At 44.3% G+C, this 26,584-nt stretch overlaps 2 protein-coding genes across 6 annotated transcripts in view; one reads left to right on the top strand and one right to left on the bottom strand.

Moving 5' to 3' along the window:
- LOC110514830 (dedicator of cytokinesis protein 1) overlaps positions 1 to 26,584 on the top strand; it is a 611,880-nt gene that overhangs the window by 244,159 nt on the left and 341,137 nt on the right. The gene's annotated exons all lie outside the window — the stretch shown is intronic.
- The window catches only part of LOC149972643 (inhibitory synaptic factor 2A-like), a 73,037-nt gene continuing 53,079 nt past the window's right edge, over positions 6,627 to 26,584 (bottom strand). The window contains exons 5-6 of the mRNA XM_090217800.1: positions 24,183 to 24,254; positions 6,627 to 7,692 (exon numbers count right to left, since the gene is read on the bottom strand). Of these exons, the coding sequence (XP_090073926.1) occupies positions 7,512 to 7,692; positions 24,183 to 24,254 (253 nt within the window). The 3' untranslated portion in view covers positions 6,627 to 7,511. The remainder of the gene's footprint in view (positions 7,693 to 24,182; positions 24,255 to 26,584) is intronic.

Below are 26,584 nucleotides of genomic sequence, written 5' to 3'. Positions count from 1 at the left end.
ACTAATACCAGTATTGTACCAGTAGTATATAACCAGTAGTAATAATACCAGTATTGTACCAGTAGTATTTAACCAGTAGTACTAACACCAGTATTGTACCAGTAGTATACCATCCCTACCAGTAGTACTAATACCAGTGTTGTACCAGTAGTACTAATACCAGTGTTGTACCAGTAGTACTAATACCAGTGTTGTACCAGCAGTACTAATACCAGTGTTGTACCAGTAGTATATAACCAGCATTACTAATACCAGTGTTGCACCAGTAGTATATAACCAGTAGTACTAATACCAGTATTGTACCAGTAGTACTAATACCAGTGTTGTACCAGTAGTACTAATACCAGTGTTGTACCAGTAGTACTAATACCAGTGTTGTACCAGTAGTATATAACCAGTAGTACTAATACCAGTATTGTACCAGTAGTATATAACCAGTAGTACTAATACCAGTATTGTACCAGTAGTATATAACCAGTAGTACTAATACCAGTATTGTACCCGTAGTATATAACCAGTAGTACTAATACCAGTATTGTACCAGTAGTATATAACCAGTAGTACTAATACCAGTGTTGTACCAGTAGTACTAATACCAGTGGTGTACCAGTAGTATATAACCAGTAGTACTAATACCAGTGTTGTACCAGTAGTATATAACCAGTAGTACTAATACCAGTGTTGTACCAGTAGTATATAACCAGTAGTACTAATACCAGTGTTGTACCAGTAGTATATAACCAGTAGTACTACTACCAGTGTTGTACCAGTAGTATATAACCAGTAGTACTAATACCAGTGTTGTACCAGTAGTATACATCCCTACACAGCAGTGTTATTGTGTGGTGTTGAGTTGTTTGGTAGCGTTGAATGATCTGTTTGCCCCTTTAGTTGAATCAAACCACTTTGACAGGTCTCCGTTGAACACTGTTCGTGTTTTGGCTTCATCCGGGACTCTGCAACTTAATAGTGTCATTCCTATAAAATCACTTAATAATGTCATTCCCTATACAATCACTTAATAATGTCCTTCCTGTAATGTATCTAGCCGCTGTAAAGCCCCGCTCTGTTTTAAGTTATTAGCCCTATTAGATGCTGTACAACATAATCAAATAAATGTCACCCTGTACACTCTTTCTAAAACAACGTACCTCTGTGCTGCGTGATACGAATGATTACTGTCCGTGGAGGTTGTTGACGATGATAAGGGTCTCGTCGTGTTTTAAAAACACGGTTCCATTTTAAATGTCCGTTTTTTGTTGTTGTTCTGTTTTTTTTATTTTATTTAAATGAAAAAAATCTATAAAATATCATCAGTGAATCTGTTGAAAAGTTTAAGTAAAAAGCATTTATTCAGTACTGCACCAAGGGTACAGACTGGCTGTATTCAGTACTGCACCAAGGCTACAGACTGGCTGTATTCAGTACTGCACCAAGGGTACAGACTGGCTGTATTCAGTACTGAACCAAGGCTACAGACTGGCTGTATTCAGTACTGTACCAAGGGTACAGACTGGCTGTATTCAGTACTGTACCAAGGCTACAGACTGGCTGTATTCAGTACTGCACCAAGGCTACAGACTGGCTGTATTCAGTACTGTACCAAGGCTACAGACTGGCTGTATTCAGTACTGCACCAAGGCTACAGACTGGCTGTATTCAGTACTGCACCAAGGCTACAGACTGGCTGTATTCAGTACTGCACCAAGGCTACAGACTGGCTGTATTCAGTACTGCACCAAGGCTACAGACTGGCTGTATTCAGTACTGCACCAAGGCTACAGACTGGCTGTATTCAGTACTGCACCAAGGCTACAGACTGGCTGTATTCAGTACTGTACCAAGGCTACAGACTGGCTGTATTCAGTACTGTACCAAGGCTATAGACTGGCTGTATTCAGTACTGTACCAAGGCTACAGACTGGCTGTATTCAGTACTGTACCAAGGCTACAGACTGGCTGTATTCAGTACTGTACCAAGGCTACAGACTGGCTGTATTCAGTACTGTACCAAGGCTACAGACTGGCTGCATTCAGTACTGTACCAAGGCTACAGACTGGCTGTATTCAGTACTGCACCAAGGCTACAGACTGGCTGTATTCAGTACTGTACCAAGGCTACAGACTGGCTGTATTCAGTACTGCACCAAGGCTACAGACTGGCTGTATTCAGTACTGCACCAAGGCTACAGACTGGCTGTATTCAGTACTGCACCAAGGCTACAGACTGGCTGTATTCAGTACTGCACCAAGGCTACAGACTGGCTGTATTCAGTACTGTACCAAGGCTACAGACTGGCTGTATTCAGTACTGTACCAAGGCTATAGACTGGCTGTATTCAGTACTGTACCAAGGCTACAGACTGGCTGTATTCAGTACTGTACCAAGGCTACAGACTGGCTGTATTCAGTACTGTACCAAGGCTACAGACTGGCTGTATTCAGTACTGTACCAAGGCTACAGACTGGCTGCATTCAGTACTGTACCAAGGCTACAGACTGGCTGTATTCAGTACTGCACCAAGGCTACAGACTGGCTGTATTCAGTACTGTACCAAGGCTACAGACTGTCTGTATTCAGTACTGTACCAAGGCTATAGACTGGCTGTATTCAGTACTGTACCAAGGCTACAGACTGGCTGTATTCAGTACTGCACCAAGGCTACAGACTGGCTGTATTCAGTACTGCACCAAGGCTACAGACTGGCTGTATTCAGTACTGTACCAAGGCTACAGACTGGCTGTTTTCAGTACTGTACCAAGGCTACAGACTGGCTGTATTCAGTACTGCACCAAGGCTACAGACTGGCTGTATTCAGTACTGTACCAAGGCTACAGACTGGCTGTATTCAGTACTGTACCAAGGCTACAGACTGGCTGTATTCAGTACTGCACCAAGGCTACAGACTGGCTGTATTCAGTACTGCACCAAGGCTACAGACTGGCTGTATTCAGTACTGCACCAAGGCTACAGACTGCCTGTATTCAGTACTGCACCAAGGCTACAGACTGGCTGTATTCAGTACTGCACCAAGGCTACAGACTGGCTGTATTCAGTACTGCACCAAGGCTACAGACTGGCTGTATTCAGTACTGCACCAAGGCTACAGACTGGCTGTATTCAGTACTGCACCAAGGCTACAGACTGGCTGTATTCAGTACTGCACCAAGGCTACAGACTGGCTGTATTCAGTACTGCACCAAGGCTACAGACTGGCTGTATTCAGTACTGAACCAAGGGTACAGACTGGCTGTATTCAGTACTGTACCAAGGCTACAGACTGGCTGTATTCAGTACTGTACCAAGGCTACAGACTGGCTGTATTCAGTACTGAACCAAGGCTACAGACTGGCTGTATTCAGTACTGTACCAAGGGTACAGACTGGCTGTATTCAGTACTGTACCAAGGCTACAGACTGGCTGTATTCAGTACTGTACCAAGGCTACAGACTGGCTGTATTCAGTACTGTACCAAGGCTACAGACTGGCTGTATTCAGTACTGTACCAAGGCTACAGACTGGCTGTATTCAGTACTGTACCAAGGCTACAGACTGGCTGTATTCAGTACTGTACCAAGGCTACAGACTGGCTGTATTCAGTACTGCACCAAGGCTACAGACTGGCTGTATTCAGTACTGCACCAAGGCTACAGACTGGCTGTATTCAGTACTGTACCAAGGCTACAGACTGGCTGTATTCAGTACTGTACCAAGGCTACAGACTGGCTGTATTCAGTACTGTACCAAGGCTACAGACTGGCTGTATTCAGTACTGTACCAAGGCTACAGACTGGCTGTATTCAGTACTGCACCAAGGCTACAGACTGGCTGTATTCAGAACTGTAGTTATGCTGTATTCCTCAATGGCTCCTTCAGGCCTCTTGGCTTTGCTTTTAGGAGGACATTCTAACTTCCACTTTAGTCAAATGCTCCTTTACAGTCGTCTCCCATTTGTCCCTGTGTGACTAGGTCAACATTTACCTGGAAGTTAGGATTCACTCTTTAGTCTGAAGTAGCATGATACTGGTGTTATACAATCAGGGATCTGTATGTGTCTCTGTGTGTGTGTCGGTGTCTATGTGTGTGTCGGTGTCTGTGTGTGTGCTGTGTTGGATTCTAATGCTAGGTGAGAGAACGGACACACACATCCTGGGTTCTAAGAGAATGATTCAGAGGTTGTGTGTGTTAGCGCATGAGAGAGAGAGGGAGAGAGAGAGGGAGAGAGACACAGGGCACCCCCTTCTTTGTCTACAAGAAATGTGTCCTTTTGTTCCTCGACCAAACAAATAGAAGATCAGCAGTAGAACGTAGAACGTAGTGAATCCATTCAGGTTCTTTGTGTTGTATTTTCCCATTAGGTCTGGACATTCCCTTTCACAGCAGTGTTTTGGGAACACAACAAAACCAACTCGGATATAACGTCATATATCCCCGTGTAGAAAAAAAAAAAAAAGTACATTGAGATGCCTCCAAACTTTGCAAACTTTTACAGTGCCTTGCGAAAGTATTCGGCCCCCTTGAACTTTGCGACCTTTTGCCACATTTCAGGCTTCAAACATAAAGATATAAAACTGTATTTTTTTGTGAAGAATAAACAACAAGTGGGACAAAATCATGAAGTGGAACGACATTTATTGGATATTTCAAACTTTTTTAACAAATCAAAAACTGAAAAATTGGGCGTGCAAAATTATTCAGCCCCCTTAAGTTAATACTTTGTATCGCCACCTTTTGCTGCGATTACAGCTGTAAGTCGCTTGGGGTATGGCTCTATCAGTTTTGCACATCGAGAGACTGACATTTTTTCCCCATTCCTCCTTGCAAAACAGCTCGAGCTCAGTGAGGTTGGATGGAGAGCATTTGTGAACAGCAGTTTTCAGTTCTTTCCACAGATTCTCGATTGGATTCAGGTCTGGACTTTGACTTGGCCATTCTAACACCTGGATATGTTTATTTTTGAACCATTCCATTGTAGATTTTGCTTTATGTTTTGGATCATTGTCTTGTTGGAAGACAAATCTCCGTCCCAGTCTCAGGTCTTTTGCAGACTCCATCAGGTTTTCTTCCAGAATGGTCCTGTATTTGGCTCCATCCATCTTCCCATCAATTTTAACCATCTTCCCTGTCCCTGCTGAAGAAAAGCAGGCCCAAACCATGATGCTGCCACCACCATGTTTGACAGTGGGGATGGTGTGTTCAGCTGTGTTGCTTTTACGCCAAACATAACGTTTTGCATTGTTGCCAAAAAGTTCAATTTTGGTTTCATCTGACCAGAGCACCTTCTTCCACATGTTTGGTGTGTCTCCCAGGTGGCTTGTGGCAAACCTTAACCGACACTTTTTATGGATATCTTTAAGAAATGGCTTTCTTCTTGCCACTCTTCCATAAAGGCCAGATTTGTGCAATATACGACTGATTGTTGTCCTATGGACAGAGTCTCCCACCTCAGCTGTAGATCTCTGCAGTTCATCCAGAGTGATCATGGGCCTCTTGGCTGCATCTCTGATCATTCTTCTCCTTGTATGAGCTGAAAGTTTAGAGGGACGGCCAGGTCTTGGTAGATTTGCAGTGGTCTGATACTCCTTCCATTTCAATATTATCGCTTGCACAGTGCTCCTTGGGATGTTTAAAGCTAGGGAAATCTTTTTGTATCCAAATCCGGCTTTAAACTTCTTCACAACAGTATCTCGGACCTGCCTGGTGTGTTCCTTGTTCTTCATGATGCTCTCTGCGCTTTTAACGGACCTCTGAGACTATCACAGTGCAGGTGCATTTATACGGAGACTTGATTACACACAGGTGGATTGTATTTATCATCATTAGTCATTTAGGTCAACATTGGATCATTCAGAGATCCTCACTGAACTTCTGGAGAGAGTTTGCTGCACTGAAAGTAAAGGGGCTGAATAATTTTGCACGCCCAATTTTTCAGTCTTTGATTTGTTAAAAAAGTTTGAAATATCCAATAAATGTCGTTCCACTTCATGATTGTGTCCCACTTGTTGTTGATTCTTCACAAAAAAATACAATTTTATATCTTTATGTTTGAAGCCTGAAATGAGGCAAAAGGTCGCAAAGTTCAAGGGGGCCGAATACTATCGCAAGGCACTGTATATATAGAAAAATCTGTTATTTTTTGTAGTCATCGTTTAATTTCAAAAGTCAATTTATGCAAAGAGACATGTAACTGCCAAAATAAAGGAAACACCAACATTAAAGTGTCTTAATTGGGTGTTGGGCCACCAGCAGCCAGAACAGCTTCAATCCACCTTGGTAGAGAATTGTATTTTTTTTTATTGTCATCCACTCCTATGAGGATAGAAACGCTTCCCCATTGGTTGATTGGCTGTGTGTTTACTGGCGTTTACCCTGCTCTCTAAGGGGCTGACTGGACCTAAACCATGCCAGGAGAATGACCCCCAAACCATAACAGAACCAGCAGAATCCTAATTTACTCCAAGTGTTTCCTTTATTCTGGCAGTTACATGCACATCATGTACATCTCCTTCGAGACTCGTCGTCCTGGGTCCGTTTCAGTTGTTCTGATCCGTGATGTCGTCCTCATTCTCTCCTTTGCTGTTAGACGATCCTAATACATTATTCATGATGATTATTGTCAAAATAGTTTTTAATTTTTTTTTATTTTTGAGTCACTGTGGAGAAAAGTCTTCCTGAACATCGTTGTTAAGTACGTTGTGCTTTAGCCGATATGCCGTTGATGTAGTTGTCAGAGAAGAAGAAGAAGGGAACGTCATGCTTGAGAACCGTCCACCTCCTCTCCATACCTCCAGCAATGTCAAAGAGATATACAATATACGACACGTTAACGACTCAGTCCCGAGGGAGATGGAGAGAGAGACGGTTGTTGCTGAACGAACCGATAAATCATTTCATTTGAATTCAAAACTCCCGTAGACTCCGTAGAGCTACACAATAAATAGATGTAAACGTGAGGGTAGAGGAAATCCTATTTCAGCTCGTCACCTTGTTCATCTGAAAATAAGTTGCCACGGTGTAATGTAATCCTCTGCTTCGGGAAATTAGATCGTTTTGAGGGCGGAAAACAGTGACTAAATATTCAAATTCTCTGTGGACGGGGGGACGGGTCCATATTTCATGTTTTTCTTTTTACAGATCCTGCCGCTCTTTCCAAAACCAAAAAAAACCCAGTTCAATAATATCCACTATTGTCATTATTAGAAGGGCTCACCAGTTTTAGATAGATTGAGGTTACCAGGCCATGAAAAAACCTTTCAGCGGGATTCTGTTTGTTTTGTTGTGATCCAAAATCCCCAAAAGATGAATAAATGGATAGATGTGATAAATCAAAGGTATCCAGCTGAATCAGAGTTCGGGTCTTCCTGTCTTCCGTAAATCCAATAGGTGCCGTCACTCCGACGCTCGTCCCTCGTCCCGCAGTGCAGACGGAGTCCTCAACTTGTTGCTCCTCTGTCTGACCTAAGACGACGACATTTGTTTTTTTGGGGGGGATATTAATTCCTGCTGTGTCTCAGAGGAACCAGAGTTTCCATCGGGCGTGCTTCTTGGAGTCGGCCTTGGCCTTGCGTTTAGGGGTGGAGGTGAAGGCCTCAGGGGGGTAAGGCAGAGATAAGTGTGGGTCCTCTGAAGGACACAGCCTCTTCATCAGGGGATGCAGCTTGTCTTCCTGCTGTTTGAAGTCCAGCTCCACACTGCAATACACACAGAGAGAAAGAAACACAGATCTACAAGACACTGCAATACAGGGAGAGTGACAGTCAGATCTACACCGTAACACAGAGAGAGAAACAGTCAGATCTACACCGTAACACAGATAGAGAAACAGTCGGATCTACACTGCAATACAGAGAGAGAAACAGTCAGATCTACACTGCAATACAGATAAACAGTCGGATCTACACTGCAATACAGAGAGAGAAACAGTCAGATCTACACTGCAATACAGAGAGAAACAGTCAGATCTACACTGCAATACAGAGAGAGAAACAGTCAGATCTACACTGTAACACAGAGAGAGAAACAGTCAGATCTACACTGCAATACAGAGAAAAAAAAGAGTCAGATCTACACCGTAACACAGAGAGAGAAACAGTCGGATCTACACTGCAATACAGAGAGAGAAACAGTCAGATCTACACTGCAATACAGATAAACAGTCAGATCTACACTGCATTACAGAGAGAGAAACAGTCAGATCTACACTGCAATACAGATAAACAGTCAGATCTACACTGCAATACAGAGAGAGAAACAGTCAGATCTACACTGTAACACAGAGAGAGAAACAGTCAGATCTACACTGCAATACAGAGATAGAAACAGTCAGATCTACACTGCAATACAGAGAGAGAAACAGTCAGATCTACACCGTAACACAGAGAGAGAAACAGTCAGATCTACACCGTAACACAGATAGAGAAACAGTCGGATCTACACTGCAATACAGAGAGAGAAACAGTCAGATCTACACTGCAATACAGATAAACAGTCGGATCTACACTGCAATACAGAGAGAGAAACAGTCAGATCTACACTGCAATACAGAGAGAAACAGTCAGATCTACACTGCAATACAGAGAGAGAAACAGTCAGATCTACACTGTAACACAGAGAGAGAAACAGTCAGATCTACACTGCAATACAGAGAAAAAAAAGAGTCAGATCTACACCGTAACACAGAGAGAGAAACAGTCGGATCTACACTGCAATACAGAGAGAGAAACAGTCAGATCTACACTGCAATACAGATAAACAGTCAGATCTACACTGCATTACAGAGAGAGAAACAGTCAGATCTACACTGCAATACAGATAAACAGTCAGATCTACACTGCAATACAGAGAGAGAAACAGTCAGATCTACACTGTAACACAGAGAGAGAAACAGTCAGATCTACACTGCAATACAGAGATAGAAACAGTCAGATCTACACTGCAATACAGAGAGAGAAACAGTCAGATCTACACTGCAATACAGATAGAAACAGTCAGATCTACACTGCAATACAGAGAGAGAAACAGTCAGATCTACACTGTAACACAGAGAGAGAAACAGTCAGATCTACACTGCAATACAGAGAGATAAACAGTCAGATCTACACTGCAATACATATAGAGAAACAGTCAGATCTACACTGCAATACAGAGAGAGAAACAGTCAGATCTACACTGCAATACAGAGAGAGAAACAGCCAGATCTACACTGCAATACAGAGAGAGAAACAGTCAGATCTACACTGTAACACAGAGAGAGAAACAGTCGGATCTACACTGCAATACAGAGAGAGAAACAGTCAGATCTACACTGTAACACAGAGAAAAACAGCCATAAATATATTCTGATCTACACTGCGATACAGAGAGAGAAACAGTCAGATCTACACTGTAACACAGAGAGAAACAGCCATAAATATATTCTGATCTACACTGCGAAACAGAGAGAGAAACAGTCAGATCTCCACTGTAACACAGAGAGAAACAGCCATAAATATATTCTGATCTCTACTGCAACACAGAGAGAAACAGCCATAAATATATTCTGATCTACACTGTAACACAGAGAGAAACAGCCATGAATATATTCTGATCTACACTGTAACACAGAGAGAAACAGCCATAAATATATTCTGATCTCCACTCCAACACAGAGAGAAACAGCCATAAATATATTCTGATCTACACACCAACACAGATAGAAACAGCCATAAATATATTCTGATCTCCACTGCAACACAGAGAGAAACAGCCATAAATATATTCTGATCTACACTGCAACACAGAGAGAAACAACCATAAATATATTCTGATCTACACACCAACAGAGAGAGAAACAGCCATAAATATATTCTGATCTACACACCAACAGAGAGAGAAACAGCCATAAATATATTCTGATCTACACACCAACAGAGAGAGAAACAGCCATAAATATATTCTGATCTACACTCCAACAGAGAGAGAAACAGCCATAAATATATTCTGATCTACACACCAACAGAGAGAGAAACAGCCATAAATATATTCTGATCTACACACCAACAGAGAGAGAAACAGCCATAAATATATTCTGATCTACACTGCAACACAGAGAGAAGCAGTCATGAATATATTCTGATCTACACTGTAACACAGAGAGAAACAGCCATAAATATATTCTGATCTACACTGCAACAGAGAGAGAAACAGCCATAAATATATTCTGATGTACACTGTAACACAGAGAGAAACAGCCATAAATATATTCTGATCTCCACTGCAACACAGAGAGAAACAGTCATAAATATATTCTGATCTACACACCAACACAGAGAGAAACAGCCATAAATATATTCTGATCTCCACTCCAACACAGAGAGAAACAGCCATAAATATATTCTGATCTCCACTGTAACACAGAGAGAAACAGCCATAAATATATTCTGATCTCCACTGTAACACAGAGAGAAACAGCCATAAATATATTCTGATCTCCACTGTAACACAGAGAGAAACAGCCATAAATATATTCTGATCTCCACTGTAACACAGAGAGAAACAGCCATAGATATATTCTGATCTCCACACCACCATAACAGTAGGTTTGGATACTTCCATTTCAGCAATGCATCAAAACCACTAGAAAGTCACTTCAACCAAACTACAGTAGACACTTCAGCCTGCATACTGGAACGTGAGCAGCATCCACACATTCACTTCAGATGGAAATGCTGCCGCGACCTGCTCACTCAGCACACTGACTCATGTTTTCTCATAATGTATTCTCTCTGAGAGGGGCTGTTTAAAAAACACTAGTGAAAGAGTCATGTCGGGGGAGGGGGTCTGGATTTATCTGGTTTAGAACAGGAGTCACGGTAGTGGAATCTCCCTCTAGCCAATTACTGATGAGATGTGTCACAAATGGGATCCTGTTCCACCCTACGGGCCCTGGTGAAAGTAGTGCACTACATAGGGAATAGAACCCATAGGTCCCTGCCACATCTCAATAGAATGTTAGCATTAGGGCCACATCTCAATAGAATGTTAGCATTAGGGCCACATCTCAGTAGAACGTTAGCATTGGGGCCACATCTCAGTAGAACGTTAGCATTAGGGCCACATCTCAATAGAACGTTAGCATTAGGGCCACATCTCAATAGAACGTTAGCATTAGGGCCACATCTCAGTAGAACGTTAGCATTAGGGCCACATCTCAGTAGAACGTTAGCATTAGGGCCACATCTCAATAGAACGCTAGCATTAGGGCCACATCTCAGTAGAACGTTAGCATTAGGGCCACATCTCAGTAGAACGTTAGCATTAGGGCCACATCTCAATAGAACGTTAGCATTAGGGCCACATCTCAGTAGAACATTAGCATTAGGGCCACATTTCAATAGAATGTTAGCATTAGGGCCACATCTCAGTAGAACATTAGCATTAGGGCCACATTTCAATAGAATGTTAGCATTAGGGCCACATCTCAATAGAATGTTAGCATTAGGGCCACATCTCAGTAGAACGTTAGCATTAGGGCCACATCTCAATAGAACGTTAGCATTAGGGCCACATTTCAATAGAACTTTAGCATTAGGGCTACATCTCAATGAAACTTTAGCATTAGGGCCACATCTCAATAGAACGTTAGCATTAGGGCCACATCTCAGTAGAACGTTAGCATTAGGGCCACATCTCAGTAGAACGTTAGCATTAGGGCCACATCTCAGTAGAACGTTAGCATTAGGGCCACATCTCAATAGAACGTTAGCATTAGGGCCACATCTCAGTAGAACGTTAGCATTAGGGCCACATCTCAGTAGAACGTTAGCATTAGGGCCACATCTCAATAGAACGTTAGCATTAGGGCCACATCTCAGTAGAACGTTAGCATTGGGGCCACATCTCAGTAGAACGTTAGCATTAGGGCCACATCTCAATAGAACGTTAGCATTAGGGCCACATTTCAATAGAACGTTAGCATTAGGGCCACATCTCAGTAGAACGTTAGCATTGGGGCCACATCTCAGTAGAACGTTAGCATTAGGGCCACATCTCAATAGAACGTTAGCATTAGGGCCACATTTCAATAGAACTTTAGCGTTAGGGCCACATCTCAATGAAACTTTAGCATTAGGGCCACATCTCAATAGAACGTTAGCATTAGGGCCACATCTCAGTAGAACGTTAGCATTAGGGCCACATCTCAGTAGAACGTTAGCATTAGGGCCACATCTCAGTAGAACGTTAGCATTAGGGCCACATCTCAATAGAACGTTAGCATTAGGGCCACATCTCAGTAGAACGTTAGCATTAGGGCCACATCTCAGTAGAACGTTAGCATTAGGGCCACATCTCAATAGAACGTTAGCATTAGGGCCGTGTGCCCTAATTGTCCTCAGGCAACGTCCTGATGTCCTAAGTGGCTGAAATATACAGCATTTAGCATCTGGCACGGACTGAACGGAACCTACGAGTGTTTCTGACGCTCAAGTGAGGTGTTTGGCAGCGTGGCTGTTATTGGACCCTCAGCACTTCTGTGGCGTTAGTTGACTCGGGCCTTTATAAGGAGTAGGCGTTGTGCAGAGAGCAGCACTGCTATTAGTGAATTAATCATTCTGTATAGAGCCTTGTAATTATGCTCTAATTTACACAGCCCTAGTTGTGTCTGTCTGTCTCTGTCTGTGTGCATGTATGTGCGCGCGGCCGAGGGAGATTGAAGCCTGAAGAGGGAAAACATCTCAGATATTCTAGATGATGAGGGATGAGGACACTTCATTACTCTATTGGCCTCAGTGCACTGCACTACTGTTAAACTGTAGACCTGTGAGTTACTGTACAGTGCTCTACACTACTGTTAAACTGCAGACCTGTGAGTTACTGTACAGTGCACTGCAGACCTGTGAGTTACTGTACAGTGCACTATACTTTTGTTACACTGCAGACCTGTGAGTTACTGTACAGTGCACTACACTACTGTTACACTGCAGACCTGTGAGTTAATGTACAGTGCACTACATGACTGTTACACTGCAGACCTGTGAGTTACTGTACAGTGCACTACACTACTGGTACACTGCAGACCTGTGAGTTACTGTACAGTGCACTACATGACTGTTACACTGCAGACCTGTGAGTTAATGTACAGTGCACTACATGACTGTTACACTGCAGACCTGTGAGTTACTGTACAGTGCACTACACTACTGGTACACTGCAGACCTGTGAGTTACTGTACAGTGCACTACACTACTGTTACACTGCAGACCTGTGAGTTACTGTACAGTGCACTACACTACTGTTACACTGCAGACCTGTGAGTTACTGTACAGTGCACTACACTACTGTTACACTGCAGACCTGTGAGTTACTGTACAGTGCACTACACCACTGTTACACTGCAGACCTGTGAGTTACTGTACAGTGCACTACACTACTGTTACACTGCAGACCTGTGTGCTACTGTACAGTGCACTGCAGACCTGTGAGTTACTGTACAGTGATCTACACTACTGTTACACTGCAGACCTGTGAGTTACTGTACAGTGCTCTACACTACTGTTACACTGTAGACCTGTGAGTTACCGTACAGTGCACTGCAGACCTGTGCGTTACTGTACAGTGCACTGCAGACCTGTGCGTTACTGTACAGTGCACTGCAGACCTGTGAGTTACTGTACAGTGCACTATACTACTGTTACACTGCAGACCTGTGAGTTTCGGTTACTAGACCGGTTACTAGACCAACGCTCTAACCACTAGGCTACCCTGCCGCCCCGTGACAATAGTGATCAGCTATCTCTCAACGTGTAGAAGACTGCTTTATGGCCGTTGTCACAGGGAAACAGAGATCTATTCTGATTTATCCCAACACCTCCAGACAACGTATTGTATCTCTCACTTCTATCACTTGGACTTTCCTGGTTGTCTTTTTAGTATCTTTTAGATGTTTTCTCCCTCACTTTCCCCCGTGTCCCAACTGCCCAGCTGAGGACCGTGACACCTTCCTGTCAGAGGTTAAAGGTGACCTCACAACCACCTTGAGGTGACTATTACTGCAGCCTCTGTATTAAACCTGTCATCATCTTTAATACATAGATCCTGTATGCATGTCCTGCATGTGGTCCGTTCCATTATAATGGTCTCCGTTGTAGTTCCAGACCCCAGCTCTCTCTCGAGTCTCCCAGCTCTCTCCCGAGTCCCCCCAGCTCTCTCCCGAGTCCCCCCAGCTCTCTCCCGAGTCCCCCCAGCTCTCTCCCGAGTCCCCCCAGCTCTCTCTCTCCTGCTACAGTATCAGTGTTTAGTTGTTGTTCCCTGACACACACACGCACACAGACACGCACACTGTCACTCCCACACACACTGTTATCATTATCAGCCTGATGCCTTGCCAGTCCATCAGAATGAAAAAATGGCACAAAAGAAGTGAAGAGAATCATCCTTTTTAGGGGAATTGAGAGCTGGGAAACATACGGTCTCTCCACCCCGTAAAACCAATTTCAGGCTCAGACTCATTAGCAAAGGGACACAGTGAAAAGATAATCATCTCTTTGAAAAATATTCTGAAGGACTTTAATGAAAGATTCATTATTCTCTCTCTCTGTTCTCTCCATTCTGCCCAGGGAGCACAGGCACGCAGTTAGCCTCCCTCCCTCCCTCCCTCCCTCCCTCCCTCCCTCCCTCCCTCCCTCCCTCGCTCTCTGTCCTGGCTACGTGTCCCCCCTCTTCCCTGTCTCCCTTCCTTCCATCCATCGGTCCTACACCCAAGTATTACTTCCGTATCTATAGCAACCGGCTCTCACCACAGTCAAAACTCCTGCTGCTATCTATTACTGTACTCTGGAAAGCATCATTAAACTACTACAACTTCTCTATCTCTCTCTCTCTCTGAATCTCTCTCCGTCTCTCTGTCTCTCTGAATCTCTCTCTGTCTCTCTCTCTCTAAAGAGGTTAAATGATGACACATTACTGTTTATTTTTTACCTTCTGATTAATGACAGGGCTTCTGTCTGAAGTAACGGGGCTTCTGTCTGAAGTAACGGGGCTTCTGTCTGAAGTAACGGGGCTTCTGTCTGAAGTAACGGGGCTTCTGTCTGAAGTAACAGGGCTTCTGTCTGAAGTAACAGGGCTTCTGTCTGTAGTAACGGGGCTTCTGTCTGAAGTAACAGGGCTTCTGTCTGAAGTAATGGGGCTTCTGTCTGAAGTAACAGGGCCTCTGTCTGAAGTAACGGGGCCTCTGTCTGAAGTAACAGGGCTTCTGTCTGAAGTAACAGGGCTTATGTCTGAAGTAACAGGGCCTCTGTCTGAAGTAACGGGTCTTCAGTCTGAAGTAACGGGGCTTCTGTCTGAAGTAACGGGGCTTATGTCTGAAGTAACAGGGCCTCTGTCTGAAGTAACGGGGCTTCTGTCTGAAGTAACGGGGCTTATGTCTGAAGTAACAGGGCTTCTGTCTGAAGTAACAGGGCCTCTGTCTGAAGTAACGGGTCTTCAGTCTGAAGTAACGGGGCTTCTATCTGAAGTAACGGGGCTTCTGTCTGAAGTAACGGGGCTTCTGTCTGAAGTAACGGGGCTTCTGTCTGAAGTAACAGGGCCTCTGTCTGAAGTAACGGGGCTTATGTCTGAAGTAACAGGGCTTCTGTCTGAAGTAACAGGGCTTCTGTCTGAAGTAACAGGGCTTCTGTCTGAAGTAACAGGGCTTCTGTCTGAAGTAACGGGACCTCTGTCTGAAGTAACGGGGCCTCTGTCTGAAGTAACGGGGCTTATGTCTGAAGTAACGGGGCTTCAGTCTGTAGTAACAGGTCTTCAGTCTGTAGTAACAGGTCTTCAGTCTTTAGTAACAGGTCTTCAGTCTGTAGTAACGGGTCTTCAGTCTGAAGTAACGGGGCTTTAGTGTGTAGTAACAGGTCTTCAGTCTGTAGTAACTAGTCTGTTCTCCCAACCAGAACATGTGTTCCTCTGATCGTCACGTCAGAGCTGATATCAACGCAGAGTGAAAACACATGAGATTACAGGGTTTCCGGACGACCAAGATACACTGGTTTAAAACGGCTGGTCTTAAAATACATGAAATGATCTTCAAATCCTCTTTCATGCCATCCTCGGTCTTTGTATGCCATTTTAACATTCTCTCTCTCTCAATCCCTCTCCCTCAGTCTCTATCGCTCTCTTTTTCCCTCTTTCGCTTTCTCGCTCTCACTCTCTCCCTCAATCTCTCTCTCTCGCTCTATTGCTCTCTCTCCCTCAATCGCTCTCACGCTCCCTCAATCTCTCTCGCCTCTCCCTCAATCTCTCTCGCTCTCCGTCAATCTCTCTCGCGCTCCCTATATCGCTCTCGCGCTCCCTCAATCGCTCACCCTCAATTGCTCTCGCGTTCCCTCAATCTCTCTCTCGCTCTCTCTCGCTCTCTCTCGCTCTCTCCCTCTATCTATCTCGCTCTCTCCCTCTATCTCTCTCGCTCTCTCCCTCTATCTATCTCGCTCTCTCCCTCTATCTCTCTCGCTCTCTCCCTCTCTCTGGGATCTGGCAGAATCTGGATCTATGGATGAAACTAAAGGCATGTCATTAGATGACACATAAAAGCCATTCACTGCAACAGCAACATGAAGTGTGTTCTGTTACATGGTGTCTTTACACTGAGTGGACAAAATATTAGGAACGCCTTCCTAATATTGAGTTGCACCCCCTTTTTCCCTCAGGGAATGGACTCTGCAAGGTGTCTGAAGCGTTCCACAGGGACGCTGACCCATGTTGACTCCAACACTTTCCCTCAAGTTGGCTGGATGTCTTTTGGGTGGTGGACCGTTCTTGATACACACGGGAAACTGTTGAGTGTGAAAAACCCTGCAGCGTTGCCGTTCTTGAAACGAACCGGTGCGCCTGGACCCTACTACCATACCCCGTTCAAAGGCACTTAAATAGTTAGTCTTGCCCATTCACCCTCTGAATGGCACACATACACAATCCATGTCTCAATTGTCTCAAGGCTTAAAAATCCTTCTTTAACCTGTCCGCTCCCCTTCATCTACACTGATTGAAGTGGATTTAACAGGTGACATCAATAAGGGATCATAGCTTTCACCTGGATTCACCTGGTCAGTCTAGGTCATGGAAACAGCAGGTGTTCCTAATGTTTTGTCTAGTCAGGGATAGTAAATTATTGCTTTTGTTCCTGGTGTATTTGATGATGGTGGTCTCTGTGTGTCCCAAATGGCACCAGGATAGCCTTCACAGTGCACTTCACCTCTATGGGCTCTGGTCAAAAGTAGTGCACTTCACCTCTATGGGCCCTGGTCTAAAGTAGTACACTTCACCTCTATGGGCCCTGGTCTAAAGTAGTGCACTTCACCTCTATGGGCCCTGGTCAAAAGTAGTGCACTTCACCTCTATGGGCCCTGGTCTAAAGTAGTACACTTCACCTCTATGGGCCCTGGTCTAAAGTAGTGCACTTCACCTCTATGGGCCCTGGTCAAAAAGTAGTGCACTGCATCGAGGGTCTATGGTGCCATTTCTTGTGAGGGTACAGAGAAGGGTTGGCTCCGCGGTGAAGTTCATTAACGTGATGTATGGCCTTGTGTTCCTGGCAGGAAGTAATAAACACTGAAACTACACTGAACAGTAGACTCAACGTCCCATCATTTCAAAGAGTTGTCCAGTTCCTGTACAGGAAATGAGTGAATTTAAATCAGTAAATGAGGTCCTAATCTATGGATTTCACATGACTGGGAATACAGTTGGTCACAGACACCTTTCAAAAAACAATATGGGGGGGTGGGTGGGTCAGAGAACCAGTCAGTATCTGGTGTGACCATCGTTTGCCTCATGCAGCGCGACACATCTCCTTCACATAGAGTTGATCAGGCTGTTGATTGTGGCCTGTGGAATGCTGTTGTCCCACTCCTCTTCAAAGGCTTCACGAAGTTGCTGGATATTGGCGGGAACTGGAGGAGCAGGCTGTCGTACACGTCGATCCAGAGCATCCCAAACATGCTCAATGGGGTGACATGGTCTGGTGAGTGTGCAGGCCATGGAAGAACTGGGACGTTTTCAGCTTCCAGGAATTGTGTATGAAAGGCACGACAATGGGCCTCAGGATCTCATCACGGTATCTCTGTGTATTCAAACTGACATCGATAAAATGCAATTGTGTCCCCACCTCCACCATGGGGCTCTCTGTTCATAACCCCACCTCCACCATGGGGCTCTCTGTTCATAACCCCACCTCCACCATGGGGCTCTCTGTTCATAACCCCACCTCCACCATGGGGCTCTCTGTTCATAACCCCACCTCCACCATGGGGCTCTCTGTTCATAACCCCACCTCCACCATGGGGCTCTCTGTTCATAACCCCACCTCCACCATGGGGCTGGCTCTCTGTTCATAACCCCACCTCCACCATGGGGCTCTCTGTTCATAACCCCACCTCCACTATGGTCCACTGCTTTCCCACATGACGCCATGCACAGAAGAATGAGGGATTCATCCTCCCATACTGCCTGCCCTTCTTGTCCGCTTAAACACACACACACACACACACACACACACACACACACACACACACACACATGCTTTCTCTTCTCCATGGACTTTACAGTGTCCCAAAACATTTTGGAATTAGTGCTACAGGATGCAAATTTCTGTTTGAAAAAGCTAGCCTTAGCTTTCCTAACTGACTGTGTATATTGGTTCCTGACTTCCCTGAAAAGTTGCATATCGCGGGGGCTATTCGATTCTAATGTGACTATGATGAGGTGTGGGCGTTACCCAGACATACAGAAACACTCGCATTACCCAGACAGATGGTGGAAGGATATTGATATTCCATGATGTACTGTTTGTTCCATCTCATCCACAGCTCCTATATATCCCAGGGACATGGTTTTCATGGAGATCTATTTTAATTAGATTGTGTTTTAATCCCTTATCCGTGTCAATGGGGGACTGCTAGGTTTCATTGTCAATGTTCCCATCCTCTGAATGCACCATGACTGGTCCGATATGGTTCTGGTCTAAAGTAGTGAACCCTGACTGGCCCAAACTGGTTCTATATGGTTCTGGTCTAAAGTAGTGTACCCTGACTGGCCCAAACTGGTTCTATATGGTTCTGGTCTAAAATAGTGTACCATGACTGGCCCAAATGGGACCCAATATGGTTCTGGTCTAAAGTAGTGAACCCTGACTGGCCCAAATGGGTTCTATATGGTTCTGGTCTAAAGTAGTGAACTGGCCCAAATGGGACCGATATGGTTCTGGTCTAAAGTAGTGAACCCTGACTGGCCCAAATGGGACCGATATGGTTCTGGTCTAAAGTAGTGAACTGGCCCAAATGGGACCGATATGGTTCTGGTCTAAAGTAGTGACCCAAACTGGTTCGATATTGTTCTGGTCTAAAGTAGTGATCCCTGACTGGCCCAAATGGGACCGATATGGTTCTGGTCTAAAGTAGTGAACTGGCCCAAATGGGACCGATATGGTTCTGGTCTAAAGTAGTGGCCCAAACTGGTTCGATATGGTTCTGGTCTAAAGTAGTGAACCCTGACTGGCCCAAATGGGACCGATATGGTTCTGGTCTAAAGTAGTGAACCCTGACTGGCCCAAATGGGACCGATATGGTTCTGGTCTAAAGTAGTGAACTGGCCCAAATGGGACCGATATGGTTCTGGTCTAAAGTAGTGGCCCAAACTGGTTCGATATGGTTCTGGTCTAAAGTAGTGAACCCTGACTGGCCCAAATGGGACCGATATGGTTCTGGTCTAAAGTAGTGAACTGGCCCAAATGGGACCGATATGGTTCTGGTCTAAAGTAGTGGCCCAAACTGGTTCGATATGGTTCTGGTCTAAAGTAGTGAACCCTGACTGGCCCAAGTGGGACCCAATATGGTTCTAGTCTAAAGTAGTGAACCCTGACTGGCCCAAATGGGACCCAATATGGTTCTAGTCTAAAGTAGTGAACTGGTCCAAACTGGTTCTATATGGTTCTGGTCTAAAGTAGTGAACCCTGACTGGCCCAAATGGGACCCAATATGGTTCTAGTCTAAAGTAGTGAACCCTGACTGGCCCAAATGGGACCCAATATGGTTCTGGTCTAAAGTAGTGAACTGGCCCAAATGGGACCAATATGGTTCTGGTCTAAAGTAGTGGCCCAAACTGGTTCGATATGGTTCTGGTCTAAAGTAGTGAACCCTGACTGGCCCAAATGGGACCCAATATGGTTCTAGTCTAAAGTAGTGAACCCTGACTGGCCCAAATGGGACCAAATATGGTTCTAGTCTAAACTGGTGCGTTATATCGGGATTCATTTTGTAACCTTTATTTTGACAGGGGGTCAATGCTTTCTCTCTTCCAGATGAGCCCTGTGTAGTGGGGTCAATGCTTTCTCTTTTCCAGATGAGCCCCGTGTACTGGGGTCAATGCTTTCTCTCTTCCAGATGAGCCCTGTGTAGTGGGGTCAATGCTTTCTCTCTTCCAGATGAGCCCTGTGTAGTGGGGTCAATGCTTTCTCTCTTCCAGATGAGCCCTGTGTAGTGGGGTCAATGCTTTCTCTTTTCCAAATGAGCCCTGTGTAGTGGGGTCAATGCTTTCTCTCTTCCAGATGAGCCCTGTGTAGTGGGGTCAATGCTTTCTCTCTTCCAGATGAGCCCTGTGTAGTGGGGTCAATGCTTTCTCTCTTCCAGATGAGCCCTGTGTAGTGGGGTCAATGCTTTCTCTCTTCCAGATGAGCCCTGTGTAGTGGGGTCAATGCTTTCTCTCTTCCAGATGAGCCCTGTGTAGTGGGGTCAATGCTTTCTCTCTTCCAGATGAGCCCTGTGTAGTGGGGTCAATGCTTTCTCTTTTCCAGATGAGCCCTGTGTAGTGGGGTCAATGCTTTCTCTCTTCCAGATGAGCCCTGTGTAGTGGGGTCAATGCTTTCTCTCTTCCAGATGAGCCCTGTGTAGTGGGGTCAATGCTTTCTCTTTTCCAGATGAGCCCTGTGTAGTGGGGTCAATGCTTTCTCTCTTCCAGATGAGCCCTGTGTCTCTACAGTAGACACTAGACTAGAGGAGCTGGTATGATACTATACTGTGTGTTGTGGTCTCTACAGTAGACACTAGACTAGAGGAGCTGGTATGATACTATACTGTGTGTTGTGGTCTCTACACTAGACTAGAGGAGCTGGTATGATACTATACTGTGTGTTGTGGTCTCTACAGTAGACACTAGGCTAGAGGAGCTGGTATGATACTATACTGTGTGTTGTCGTCTCTACAGTAGACACTAGACTAGAGGAGCTGGTATGATACTATACTGTGTGTTGTCGTCTCTACAGTAGAAACTAGACTAGAGGAGCTGGTATGATACTATACTGTGTGTTGTAGTCTCTACAGTAGACACTAGACTAGACGAGCTGGTATGATACTATACTGTGTGTTGTTGTCTCTACAGTAGACACTAGACTAGAGGGGCTGGTATGATACTATACTGTGTGTTGTGGTCTCTACAGTAGACACTAGACTAGACTAGAGCTGGTACGATACTATACTGTGTGTTGTGGTCTCTACAGCAGACACTAGACTAGAGGAGCTGGTATGATACTATACTGTGTGTTGTCGTCTCTACAGTAGACACTAGACTAGAGGAGCTGGTATGATACTATACTGTGTGTTGTGGTCTCTACAGTAGACTAGACTAGAGCTGGTATGATACTATACTGTGTGTTGTGGTCTCTACAGTAGACACTAGACTAGAGGAGCTGGTATTATACTATACTGTTTGTTGTGGTCTCTACACTAGACACTAGACTTGAGGAGCTGGTATGATACTATACTGTGTGTTGTGGTCTCTACAGTAGACACTAGACTAGCGGAGCTGGTATGATACTATACTGTGTGTTGTGGTCTCTACAGTAGACACTAGGCTAGCTAACCTAGATTCAGCCTAGCTAACCTACCAAGTCTCTCTCTCTCTCCCAGGGGCTGGCAGGAGGTCACATGGCTTCAGCAGAAGGGGCCGACTAATTTATGACTAATCTCGTGCCTAAATCACAGCCCTGTCCCCAGGCTTCTCCTCTCACCCCAGCCCTTGTCCTTGCTCTCTCCTTGACCCAACCCTCTGCTCTACTCTCCTCTCTGTATTGTCCCCAAGCTATATAAAGGACTGTCCTCACTGCTGCCCCCCCCCCCCCCCCCACACACACCTCTCTTGATAAAACCATGACTGGGCAGTTTCCTCTGTTCTCCTATCACATTATAATCAGGATGTAGAGTCTCTGTTTAACCCCTTATGTCATCATCCAGTCCTGTCATGTAGCCCTCTCTTAATAAAACCATGACTGGGAAGTTTCCTCTGCTCTTCTATCAGGTTATAATCAGGATGTAGAGTCTCTGTTTAACCGCTGATGTCACCCTCCAGTCCTGTCATTTAGTCTGGTCTTACGGTTAAACAGTCCACATTACAGTTGACTACAATACCGTTCTCAGCCACACATCAAAGTGAATAGAATGTAGTACTTCCTGGACCTCTTTATATCTGACCAGAGGATGATCCACTAGATGGAGAGGGTGTAGTCTGATCCACTAGATGGAGAGGGTGTAGTCTGATCCACTAGATGGAGACGGTGTAGTCTGATTTAAAGGCTACTTCAGACGGTGTAGTCTGATTTTAAAGCCTACTTGAAATGGTGTAGTCTGATTTAAAGCCTACTTGAGATGGTGTAGTCTGATTTAAAGCCTACTTGAGATGGTGTAGTCTGATTTAAAGCCTACTTGAGATGGTGTAGTCTGATTTAAAGTCTACTTGAGACGGTGTAGTCTGATTTAAAGTCTACTTGAGACGGTGTAGTCTGATTTAAAGCATACTTGAGACGGTGTAGTCTGATTTAAAGCCTACTTGAGACGGTGTAGTCTGATTTAAAGGGGACAGTCACCGGTCTGTGTGGGGACAGTCACCGGTCTGTGTGGGGACAGTCACCGGTCTGTGTGGGGACAGTCACCGGTCTGTGTGGGGACAGCCACCGGTCTGTGTGGGGACAGTCACCAAGTCTGTGTGGGGACAGTCACCAAGTCTGTGTGGGGACAGTCACCAAGTCTGTGTGGGGACAGTCATCAAGTCTGTGTGGGGACAGTCATCAAGTCTGTGTTGGGACAGTCACCCTTCCCTGTCTCCTCATGAGTCGTTCAGTGCCTGTCCTGTAGACCCCTGGGGATGCTGGGTAAACAACAGACTACCAACAGACCCCCGGGGATGCTGGGTAAACAACAGACTACCAACAGACCTGTAGACCCCCGGGGATGCTGGGTAAACAACAGACTGCCAACAGACCTGTAGACCCCCGGGGATGCTGGGTAAACATCAGACTACCAACAGACCTGTAGACCCCTGGGGATGCTGGGTAAACAACAGACTACCAACAGACCCCCGGGGATGCTGGGTAAACAACAGACTACCAACAGACCTGTAGACCCCCGGGGATGCTGGGTAAACAACAGACTGCCAACAGACCTGTAGACCCCCGGGGATGCTGGGTAAACATCAGACTACCAACAGACCTGTAGACCCCTGGGGATGCTGGGTAAACAACAGACCTGTAGAACCCCGGGGATGCTGGGTAAACAACAGACTACCAACAGACCTGTAGACCCCCGGGGATGCTGGGTAAACAACAGACTACCAACAGACCTGTAGACCCCCGGGGATGCTGGGTAAATAACAGACTACCAACATACTCGCCAGTGATCTTTAAAGGTCCAGCTGGTTTTATCTCTTTATCAAATAATTTCTGGGCAACAATGAAGTAGCTTACTGGGATTGTTTTCCATTAAAATGGTCAAAAATAAACACAAAGAGCTTCTTAGCAAAGAGACATTCCTCAAGCAAGAATTTATCTGGAACTGTCTGGGTGTGGTCTGAGTGGGGAGGAGACAACGCAAAAACTAGCTGTTATTGGCAGAGAGGTTTTGGAACTCTTTCTGATTGGTCTATGAACTAATGTTACCAGGCAGGCCAAAACTCCTTCCCACCAAAACAGACTGACATTTCAGGTGGTCTTTTCAAACAGCTTTTACAGTATGAGGAAGTTATCATCATTTACACATGTTCTCAGGAATAGTCCAACCACAAAGTGTTGAAATATCTATAAAACACAGAAAAATAATGTTTATGTCTGCATTGGGCCTTTAACACACACACACACACCACACCACACACACACATTACACACACACGCAACACCACTTACCTGTAAATTATGCATGCGCTGTTCCGACACGTGTCACAGTTGGCCGTGTCCTGTCCGGTTCGATAGGAGAGGCTGAGGAGAGGGAGAGAGAGAGAGGGGGAGGATAGGAGAGAAAGGGGAGGAGAGGAGAGGGAGAGAAAGAGAGGAGAGAGAAGGGGAGGAGAGGAGAGAAAGGGGAAAACAGGAGAGAGGGGGGGAGGAGAGGAGAGAGGGAGAAGATAGGAGAGGGAGAGAGGAGGAGAGGAGGAAGAGAGGAGGAGGAGAGGAGGTGAATGAACAATCACAGGTTTGTTAGCCGTTCCCTCCTCGTTTGCTCTCTGTCTCATCTGTTCTTCCTCATTAACAGAACGTGAACATGGACCTGAATAGACAGAGGTGTGTGTTCCATCCCTGATAAAGCCCTTTGTATGGATGGAGGTTCTGTCCCTTCAGCTGAGGCCTTGTCTGATCCTGGGCTGAAGTGATGGCTCGGTGTGTGTGTGTGTGTGTGTGTGTGTGTGTGTGTGTGTGTGTGCCCACGCTGTGGAGGTCTGAAATGTTGTCAGACAATGATTGTCATGCAAATTACTGTTGGTTTCAGGACAATTGACTGTTCATTAACACAAAGATGATTTAGCATCTCCGGGTCTTCCACTCGTTGCCTCCAAACCACCCAACCACAGAACTTAACATCTACAGTTGAAACAGGCTAATAAGTAATGTCTACACCTTCACAATAAATCCATGTAATATAGTCTACACCTTACCAATAAATCCATGTAATATAGTCTACCTACACCATCACAATAAATCCATGTAATATAGTCTACCTACACCATCACAATAAATCCATGTAATATAGTCTACACCATCACAATAAATCCATGTAATATAGTCTACACCATCACAATAAATCCATGTAATATAGTCTACACCATCACAATAAATCCATGTAATATAGTCTACACCATCACAATAAATCCATGTAATATAGTCTACACCATCACAATAAATCCATGTAATATAGTCTACACCATCACAATAAATCCATGTAATATAGTCTACCTACACCATCACAATAAATCCATGTAATATAGTCTACCTACACCATCACAATAAATCCATGTAATATAGTCTACACCATCACAATAAATCCATGTAATATAGTCTACACCATCACAATAAATCCATGTAATATAGTCTACACCATCACAATAAATCCATGTAATATAGTCTACACCATCACAATAAATCCATGTAATATAGTCTACCTACACCATCACAATAAATCCATGTAATATAGTCTACACCATCACAATAAATCCATGTAATATAGTCTACACCATCACAATAAATCCATGTAATATAGTCTACAACTTCACAATAAATCCATGTAATATAGTCTACCTACACCATCACAATAAATCCATGTAATATAGTCTACACCATCACAATAAATCCATGTAATATAGTCTACACCATCACAATAAATCCATGTAATATAGTCTACACCATCACAATAAATCCATGTAATATAGTCTACACCATCACAATAAATCCATGTAATATAGTCTACCTACACCATCACAATAAATCCATGTAATATAGTCTACACCATCACAATAAATCCATGTAATATAGTCTACACCATCACAATAAATCCATGTAATATAGTCTACACCATCACAATAAATCCATGTAATATAGTCTACACCATCACAATAAATCCATGTAATATAGTCTACACCATCACAATAAATCCATGTAATATAGTCTACCTACACCATCACAATAAATCCATGTAATATAGTCTACACCATCCCAATAAATCCACGTAATATAGTCTACCTACACCATCACAATAAATCCATGTAATATAGTCTACCTACACCATCACAATAAATCCATGTAATATAGTCTACCTACACCATCACAATAAATCCATGTAATATAGTCTACCTACACCATCACAATAAATCCATGTAATATAGTCTACACCATCACAATAAATCCATGTAATATAGTCTACACCATCACAATAAATCCATGTAATATAGTCTACCTACACCATCACAATAAATCCATGTAATATAGTCTACACCATCACAATAAATCCATGTAATATAGTCTACCTACACCATCACAATAAATCCATGTAATATAGTCTACCTACACCATCACAATAAATCCATGTAATATAGTCTACACCATCACAATAAATCCATGTAATATAGTCTACACCATCACAATAAATCCATGTAATATAGTCTACACCATCACAATAAATCCATGTAATATAGTCTACCTACACCATCACAATAAATCCATGTAATATAGTCTACACCATCACAATAAATCCATGTAATATAGTCTACCTACACCATCACAATAAATCCATGTAATATAGTCTACCTACACCATCA

The sequence above is a fragment of the Oncorhynchus mykiss genome, chromosome 23 (assembly GCF_057628025.1).
Source record: "Oncorhynchus mykiss isolate SJ-2025 chromosome 23, ASM5762802v1, whole genome shotgun sequence".
Classification (NCBI taxonomy): Eukaryota; Metazoa; Chordata; class Actinopteri; order Salmoniformes; family Salmonidae; genus Oncorhynchus; species Oncorhynchus mykiss.
Note: the sequence above shows the minus strand (reverse complement) of the source record. Positions and strands in the feature narration are given on the sequence as shown.